This window comes from Salmo salar, chromosome 18 (assembly GCF_965601325.2).
Source record: "Salmo salar chromosome 18, fSalSal1, whole genome shotgun sequence".
Lineage (NCBI taxonomy): Eukaryota > Metazoa > Chordata > Actinopteri > Salmoniformes > Salmonidae > Salmo > Salmo salar.
Genome location: NC_138308.1, coordinates 90,208,661 through 90,218,660, shown reverse-complemented (window position 1 = coordinate 90,218,660; position 10,000 = coordinate 90,208,661). Strand labels below are relative to the sequence as shown.

The window sequence follows — 10,000 nt, the reverse complement described above, 5'->3', positions numbered from 1 at the left end:
GAAAGAAGGAGAAGGAGGGAGGAAAAGACTGAGAGAGAGTCATGTCTGTGTTAGTCTCAGATTAAATACCGCACACACAAACACACACTTACACATGGTCCAACTCCTCTCCGCCCAATGATTTACAGTCATCCAGTCTTTGTTTACTTTCAGAGTTATAAATAGACTCAGCCATAAGAATTTCCCTATTACCCACAATCACACACACACACACACACATTATGTTCTTCTATCCTCGTTGGGACCTAAAATTAATTTCCATTCTAAATCTTATTTTCCCTAACCCTCTCTCGCTCTCGCTCTCTCTCTCTCTCGCTCCTAACCCTAACCACTAAACCCTTACCCTAGCTCCTAACCATTAACCCTAATTGTAACCCTAAACCTAACCCCTAAGCTTAAAATAGCCTTCATCCTCAAGGGGATGAGGGAAATGTCCCCACGAGGGAGAATTGTCCTTGTTTTACTTTCCTTGTGGGGACATTTGGGGATTGTAGTTCCCCACACACACACACACACACACACACATCACACACACACACACACACACACACACACACACACACACACACACACACACACACACACACACAACCATTTGAGCTTGTCTCACCTTCTCCTGTGAGCTCAGTTATTTTTAGAACCTCATTTTGTTAGACAAATATTGTGTTCTTTGGATCAGTGACAAAACAAGTGTGTGTGTGTGTGATTGTGTTATTCTCTATGCTAACCCTATCTTACATGTGACACGTATGCAAATCAGCCTGTTAATTCGAGTTTTCATTCCGATAGCCTGCATCGTACTCTCCAGTTTCAACACTGTGTTTCTAAAAAAACTAAAAACATACAGTACCAGTCCGTTTTAGAAAAACTACTTATTCCAGGTTTTTTTTTTTTTTTTTTACTATTTTCTACATTGTAGAATAATAGTGAAGACATCAAAACTATGAAATAACACATATGGACTCATGTAGTAACCAAAAAAAAGTGCTATATTTGACATTCTTCTAAGTATGCACCCTTTGCCTTCATCAGGCTCTGCACACTCTTGGCATTCTCTCAACCAGCTTCATGAGGTAGTCACCTGGAATGCATTTAAATTAACAAGTGTGTCTTGTTAAAAGTGAATTTGCCACAGATGTCTCAAATTTTGAGGGAGCGTGTAATTGGCATGATGACTGCAGGAATGTCCACCAGAGCTGTTGCCCAAAAATGTAATGTTAATTTCTTTACCATAAGCCGCCTCCAACGTTGTTTTAGAGAATTTGGCAGTACATCCAACCGGCCTCACAACCGCAGATCATGTGTAACCACGCCAACCCAGGACCTCCACATCCGGCTTCTTCACCTGCGGCATTGTCTGAGATCAGCCACCCGAACAGCTGATGAAACTGAAGAGTATTTCTGTCTGTAATAAAGCCCTTAAGTGGTGGAAAACCTAGTGGGTGGGCCCATGCCCTCGAGGTCCACCCATGGCTACGCCCCTGCCCATTCATGTTAAATCCATAGATCAGGACCTAATGAATTTATTTCAACTGACTGATTTCTTTTATATGAATTGTAACTCAGTAATTCGTTGAAATTGTTGTTTTTATATTTTTGTTCAGTGTAGTTAGATTGGTAAAAACAAAGTCAAATTGATTGTAAAATTAATACATTTCTGCATACATGGCTGTCTGAAAAATAAAACGTAAAGAAATATATAATGTAATATTGAACTCACAAGATGCCAAAAAGTACCATTCTGTGACTGGCTGATAGTCTTTTTTGTTGTTGCCATTGAGTGTTGTGACGGTATCGAATATCTAGATACTGAACTTGGTATGGAAGTCAAAATGCTGTTACAACTCTACCATACATATCGTTTTGGCACCGATGTCCATAATATCATATTGTGAGGTCCCTGGTGATTCAATGTGTATCGTGAGGTCCCTGGTGATTCAATATGTATCGTGAGGTCCCTGGTGATTCAGTACATATCGTGAGGTCCCTGGTGATTCAATATGTATCGTGAGGTCCCTGGTGATTCAATGTATATGGCATCATGAGGTCCCTGGTGATTCAATATGTATCGTGAGGTCCCTGGTGATTCAATGTGTATCGTGAGGTCCCTGGTGATTCAATATGTATCGTGAGGTCCCTGGTGATTCAGTACATATCGTGAGGTCCCTGGTGATTCAATATGTATCGTGAGGTCCCTGGTGATTCAATGTATATGGCATCATGAGGTCCCTGGTGATTCAATATGTATCGTGAGGTCCCTGGTGATTCAATGTGTATCGTGAGGTCCCTGGTGATTCAATATGTATCGTGAGGTCCCTGGTGATTCAATGTATATGGCATCATGAGGTCCCTGGTGATTCAATATGTATCGTGAGGTCCCTGGTGATTCAATGTGTATCGTGAGGTCCCTGGTGATTCAATATGTATCGTGAGGTCCCTGGTGATTCAATATGTATCGTGAGGTCCCTGGTGATTCAATATGTATCGTGAGGTCCCTGGTGATTCAATGTATATGGCATCATGAGGTCCCTGGTGATTCAATATGTATCGTGAGGTCCCTGGTGATTCAATATGTATCGTGAGGTCCCTGGTGATTCAATATGTATCGTGAGGTCCCTGGTGATTCAATATGTATCGTGAGGTCCCTGGTGATTCAATATGTATCGTGAGGTCCCTGGTGATTCAATATGTATCGTGAGGTCCCTGGTGATTCAATACCTATCGTGAGGTCCCTCCCTCCCCCTTCCTACTGCCTCTGAAAACACCATCTCCCATGGCGACGACACGACTGACCGTGCTCAGGGTCGAGGGGGATGACGTGACTCGAGAGTCTCAAGTGTGTTTTTCAGTGCGTTCATGCATATTGTGTGTGTGTGTGTGTGTGTGTGTGTGTGTGTGTGTCAGGTCTTTCCTCTGCATCAGTTAATCTGTATCAGATCTTCATTCACAATCACACAATCTCTTAGACATCTTCTCATCCCTTTCTCCCTCCCCTTCTCCCTCTCTCTCTCCCTCCCCGTCTCTCTCTCTCTCCCTTTATCGCTCCCTGTTTCCCCTCTCTCTCTCTCTCTCTCTCTCTCTCTCTCTCTCTCTCTCTCTCTCTCTCTCCACTTCCTGCACATCACACAGGGATAAATCTGCTAGACATCCATCCTCTTCATCCCTCTATCTTCCCCTACTTCCTTCTATCCCTCCTTCTGTCTTTCCTGCTCCCTCCCTCCCTTCCTCTCCTACTCTCTCCTCACTGTCCCTCAATGACTTGATTCACTCTCTCCCACATTACTCCCTTATCTTACCTCATTTGCACACACTGTATATAGACTTTTTCTACTGTGTTGTTGACTGAATGTTTGTTTATTCCATGTGTAACTCTGTGTTGTTGTTTGTGTCGCACTGCTTTGCTTTATCTTGGCCAGGTCGCAGTTGTAAATGAGAACTTGTTCTCAACTAGCCTACCTGGTTAAATAAAGGTGAAATAAATAAAAAAAATAGTCCTGAGCGCTCTGGAGCAGGTTTTCATCAAGGATCTCTCTGTTCCAGGAACTCTGGAACTCTGTCAGAGTGACCATCGGGTTCTTGGTCACCTCCCTGACCAAGGCCCTTCTCCCCTTATTGCTCAGTTTGGCCGGCTAGCTAGCTCTAGGAAGAGTCTTGGTGGTTCCAAACTTCTTCCGTTTAAGAATGATGGAGGCCACTGTGTTCTTGGGGACCTTCAATGATGCAGACATTTTTTTGTCTTCCCCAGATCTGTGTCTCGACACAATCCTGTCTCGGAGCTCTACAGACAATTCTTTTGACCTCATGGCTTGGTTTTTGCTCTGACATGCACTGTCAACTGTGGGACCTTATATAGACAGGTGTGTGCCTTTCCAAATCATGTTCAATCAATTGAATTTACCACAGGTGGACTCCAATCAAGTTGTAGAAACATCTCAAGGATGATCAATGGAAACAGGAAGCACCTCAGCTCAGGGTCTGAATACGTAAATGAAGTATTTCTTGTTTTTTTTCTCATAAATTTGCAACCTTTTCTAAGAACATTTTTCTGCTTGTTTTGTCATCATGAGGTATTGTGTGTGTGTGTGTGTGTGTGTGTGGATTTGAGGAATTTAATTTAAACCATTTTAGAATAAGGCTGTAATGTAACAAAATGTGCAAAAATGTGAAGGGGTCTGAATACCTTCCAAATGCACTATAGATGAGAAGACAACAGTTATGTAATATGGTGCGTGCTCTCTGTGTGTCTGTGTAATAATAAGCTACGAGGATGTGGTCGCAGTCACACACAGTACGTCTCAATGTGTTAAATCAACATCTAAAAATGACATAGGAAACAACCATTTCCTTTTCGATTGTGAAAAATACTTTTTGACTGTGTTGTAGAAGGGAGGGTGGTGGTCAGGGGTGTGTGTGTGTTTGTGTGTGTGTGCGCGCTTCAGCCCAGTTGTGGGCTAAGTTTAAAAACATTTTTTTTTTTGTCACCATGGCAACTCTGCATGCCACCGGATGGTCGTGGACCTTTTCACTGTGTGTGAGCGTGCGTGTGTGAAGGGTTAAAGTGATGATGTATCTGACAGATACAAATAACTGCACCTCACACTCTCTCTCTCGCTTCTTCTCTCTCTCTCTCGCTTCTTCTCTCTCTCTCTCGCTCGCTCGCTTCTTCTCTCTCGCTCGCTTCTTCTCTCGCTCGCTCGCTTCTTCTCTCTCTCGCTTCTTCTCTCTCGCTCGCTTCTTCTCTCTCTCGCTTCTTCTCGCTCGCTCGCTTCTTCTCTCTCTCGCTTCTTCTCTCTCTCGCTTCTTCTCTCTCGCTCGCTTCTTCTCTCTCTCGCTTCTTCTCTCTCGCTCGCTCGCTTCTTCTCGCTCGCTCGCTTCTTCTCTCTCGCTCGCTCGCTTCTTCTCTCTCGCTCGCTTCTTCTCTCTCGCTCGCTTCTTCTCTCTCTCTCGCTTCTTCTCGCTCGCGCTTCTTCTCTCTCTCTCTTTCACTCAATTCAAAGGGCTTTATTGGCATGGGAATCATATGTTTATATTGCCAAAGCAAATGGAATAGACAATTAACAAAAGGGAAATAAACAAGGGAAACATTAGTAAACATCAAACTCACAAAAGTTTTAAAAGAATATATACATTTGAAATGTTATATTATTGGCTATGTACAATGTTGTAACAATGTGCAAATAGTTGAAGTTTGAAAGGGGAGATAAATAAACAGATAAATATTGGTGGTGTTTACAATGTTGTTTGTGCTCCACTGGTAGCCTCTTTCTCATGGTAACGGGACACACGTCTGTCTGCTGTGATGGCACACTGTGGTATTTCTCCTAACAGATATGGGAGTTTATCAATGCCTGATTTGTTTTCTAATTCTTTGTGGGTCTGTGTAATCTGAGGGAAATATGTGTCTCTAATATGGTCATACATTTGGCAGGAGGTTAGGAAGTGCAGCTCAGTTTCCACCTCATTTTGTGGGCAGTGGGCACATAGCCTGTCTTCTATTGAGAGCCAGGTCTGCCTACGGTGACTTCTCAAAATAGCTATGCTCACTGAGTCTGTATAGATTCAAAGATTTCCTTAATTTTGGGTCAGTCACAGTGGTCAGGTATTCTGCCGCTGTGGACTCTGTTTAGGGCCAGATAGCATTCCAATCTGCTCGGTTTTTTTAGTTGATTCTTTCCAGTGAGTCAAATAGTTATCTTTTTGCTTTCTAATAATTTGGTTGGGTCTAAATGTGTTTATGTCCAGGGGCTCTGTGTGGTGTGTTTGTTTTCTCTCTTTCTAGGCCTTGTTCAGCCTTAAGGTTCTGTCAGCTTGTTGCTGCTGCCCTCTTCTGGAGAAAAGGGGAGAGGGAGAGGGATCAGGCAGACGATGTGTTCCACCTAGAGGGTTGAATTCTAACATATACTTGGGGGTAAATCACTTTTGAATTCAATCACTTTTTAATTTTAATGAAACCTTCCATACATTTTTAGAAGTGCTCAAAAGGTGACTTTTTGGATCTGAATGCCAAAATATTAAAGAGATAAAAGTGCTCAAAGTTCACGGCTTTTGCTGACCCCAACATGCCGTGAGACATCCGAGTTCATCACTGGAAAATATCAACGGTTGACATTGATTTAAAATAAACAGGGTTCTCAAACGATTCAATAAGTTCTTGATTTTGTTTTACAAATAAATACAAATGTCTTCTTTTTTTTTAACCAATTCTCTAAAACATTTGCATAATATTGTAGCTTAGACCCTATTTCACGTCAACTGTTAAGACAACATGCTCTTGAATAAAGGGTGGGTGTCTTATGATGAAAAACACAGCTTCATATGATGCATTATTCAGGGACGATTTCTGTATTTTGAAAGTTACATTTCTTGAAAACTTGATTACTGACAAGCAAAACATTTTGGGACTATGTCAACAAAGGACTAATAATAGTTATGACTGAACAGGTATAAGTACAATTTTTGCTATGTAAGTAATATATATATATGGGGTGGCAGGTAGCTTAGTGGTTAAAGCGTTGGGCCAGTAACCGAAAGGTTGCTAGATTTGAATCCCTGGAATCTGTCGTTCTGCCCCTGAACAAGGCAGTTAACCCACTGTTCCCCGGTAGGCTGTCATTGTAAATAACAATTTGTTTTTAACTGACTTGTGTAGTTAAATAACGGTAAAATATATATTTATTAAGTGCCTTGAATGTACATGTAACAACAAAAGAAACCGCTGTAAAACCTCTGGTGGATGGACCCCCCCAAAAATAATACCAAAAATGGACTAATGGAAAAAAATATCAATATCATTTTGGGGTGGAGTTTTCCTTTAATAAGTACCTTACTGTTATTATTTTCAATTAAAATAGCCCAAAAGAAACAAAAATAGCTTCTTAGCAAAGAGCATTTCTCAAGCAAGAATTTTGCAGGAAAAAAACCCGGAATACTAGCTGTTATTGGCAGACAGTTTTGGAACTCTTTCTGATTGGTCTGTTAACTCATTTATTGCATGGTGATGTCACCAGGCAGGCCAAAACAGGCTGACATTTCAGGTGGTCTTTTCAAACAGCTCTTACACTAAAAGGGCATTATCATAATTTTCACAGTATTATTCCAACCTCATAGTGTGTAAATATTAAACACAGGAAAAACTGCATTGGGCCTTTAAAACAAAAGGGATGCTGTCAAAAAGTCATTGAATTCCAATGGATTTACTTGTAAGTCAGAATGTCACTTAGACTCAAATGACATCAATTCATCGCTTAGTGATTTTTGCCTGTGGTGATTTAAGTGGAAGTTAGGATTCACTAAAGAAAGATGAGATTCTCTGGTTTGTGAAAGAGTTCAAGAGAGAGCGGGGGAGGGAAGGAGATGGATGGATGGATGGAGGGAGAGAGATGGAAAGAGGGAGAGGGAAGGAGGGATGGAGATGGAAAGAGGGATGGAGGGAGAAGGAGGGAGAGAGAAGGAGGGAGGGAGGGAGAGGGAGGGAGAGCTGGAGAGGGCAAGAGATGGAGGCGGAGAGATGGTGAGAGAGAAGGGGAGGGAGAGGGAGATGGAGAGGGAGAGAGATGGAGGCGGAGAGATGGTGAGAGAGAAGGGGATGGAGAGAGAGGGAGATGGAGAGAGAGGGAGATGGAGAGGGAGAGAGAAGGGGAGGGAGAGGTGAATTTCCACAGGGAAAGAAAGAATGACGGCGGGAACGATTGAGAGACGCACATTATGTTTCAAACAGCTTATTACACATTCACACACACACACACACACACACACACACACACACGTACACCTGTACACACACACACACGTACACCTGTACACACACACACACACACACACACACACACACACACACACACACGTACACCTGTACACACACACACACACACACACGTACACACACACACACGTACACCTGTACACACACACACACACACGTACACACACACACACGTACACCTGTACACACACACACACACACACGTACACCTGTACACACACATGTACACACACGCACACGTACACCTGTACACACACACACGTACACCTGTACACACACACACACACACACGTGTACACGTACGGGTACACACACACGCACACACACGTGTACGGGTACACACACACCTATACACACCACACGCACATACACACGTACACACACACACACGAAGTGGAACTAGGCTGGCACACACAGCACTACTCATCCTGTTCTGTATGAGACCCGTCGTCACTGGATCAGACACAACAGTGATGTCATGGCCAGGATCACATATCTAACAGAGGCCAGCTGTCTGAGTTCCTGTCCAACCAGTCTAACAGGGGTAACCAGTTCTATTTTTAGCTCAGGTCTCCCCTCCCACTTTCTACCTGAATAAACACCTTGTGTGTGTGTGTGTGTGTGTGTGTGTGTGTGTGTGTGTGACACAGAGAATGAAAGGGGGAGGGTACAGACAGACAGATCTGCATGTCTTCCTGGAAAAGGTGTATCCTCTTACACACCTGAGTGGGTGTGGCTTAGGATCAGGCCCTGAGCGAAAGAGGAAGTATGTAGAAACAGTTTAGATCAACACAGAGAGGGTATACGTAACGTTGGGCTCAACACTTACCAGAGGGAGAGAGCTGGGATTAATGGAGACTGGACAAGAGAAAAGAAAGTGGTGTTTGATGGCTTTAGAGAGGAGAACCTCATTGTCTTTCTTAGGATTTAGAGAGCGAGAGTGACAGAGAGAGAGTGACAGAGAGAGAGTGACAGAGAGAGAGTGACAGAGAGAGAAAGTAACAGTGAGAGAGAGAGAAAGTGACAGAGCGCGAGAGTGACAGAGCGCGAGAGTGACAGAGCGAGCCATCATGCCAAGGTTTTGTCCAGCTGGTGTGTGTTGTCTGTCCCCCCTGCTGTTCCTCTCTGAAGTGGGGGGAGGACAGGGGGATGATCATCCACTCAGCCACTCAGACAAACTGGAGACCAGCTACACTGAGAAATCACAGAGCTACCACACACAGGTCTGTTGGTGTGTGTGTGTGTGAGTGTGTTAAACCTCAACATAGCAATGGCATAACTCTGTTTCACTTCATTTCACTTAATACATTTTTCTTCTCTAAGGTGCTATGAACGTTTGTTGGTTGACATTGTGTTTTTTACAGTGTGTTGTCATTGAATCTCTCTCCTGCTGCGAACATGTGGCACACACAGAAACCAACATGTAGTCGTTTGACAGACAGCCCGTGTTGGCTCTTTCCTTGACGACAGTAGATAAATGTGATTGGCTGAGGCAGGTGTTCCATGGTTCTGTTATCTATGACCTCACAGCTCAGGTGATTTAGTAAGGGGACCTTGACCCTCATCCCTTTCTCTCTCCCTTTATCTCAGCACAGTATTTCTGTCCTCTTTTTCCTTCATTTTCACAAGGTATCAGCATTTATTTATTGTCTCCTGTCCTCTCTCTCCCTCTCTCCCTCCCTCCCTCCCTTGATTGTTGTCACTCTGCCTGGGTTTTCCTGGGATCACAGATGTATACATGACTGTAGGTGGCTTTGGATAAAAGCGTCTGCTAAATGGCGTACAGTATATTGTTCTTATATACTAGATATCTCTATAGCTGTACACACACAGGATGATTTTTTATGTACTCTGTCTCTCTTTGTCTGCGCACGCTTAGATTAGATTGTTTGTGCCGTGATGGGGCGATGAATTAGATTTCACGCTGTTCCAGAGAGTTACTTAGATTAGATTGTTTGTGCCGTGATGGGGCGATGAATTAGATTTAACGCTGTTCCAGAGAGTTACTTAGATTAGATTGTTTGTGCCGTGATGGGGCGATGAATTAGATTTAACGCTGTTCCAGAGAGTTACTTAGATTAGATTGTTTGTGCCGTGATGGGGCGATGAATTAGATTTAACGCTGTTCCAGAGAGTTACTTAGATTAGATTGTTTGTGCCGTGATGGGGCGATGAATTAGATTTAACGCTGTTCCAGAGAGTTACTTAGATTAGATTGTTTGTGCCGTGATGGGGCGA

At 43.2% G+C, this 10,000-nt stretch overlaps 1 protein-coding gene across 5 annotated transcripts in view; it reads left to right on the top strand.

The window, feature by feature from the left end:
* LOC106578051 (diacylglycerol kinase eta) overlaps positions 1-10,000 on the top strand; it is an 88,751-nt gene that overhangs the window by 29,050 nt on the left and 49,701 nt on the right. The window contains exon 1 of one of the 5 annotated variants that reach the window (XM_082965293.1): positions 8,530-8,985. The exons of the other annotated variants lie outside the window; for them this stretch is intronic. Coding sequence (XP_082821419.1) covers positions 8,833-8,985 — 153 coding nt within the window. The 5' untranslated portion in view covers positions 8,530-8,832. Of the gene's footprint in view, positions 1-8,529; positions 8,986-10,000 lie in introns of those variants that run through there. 5 annotated transcript variants of the gene reach the window in all.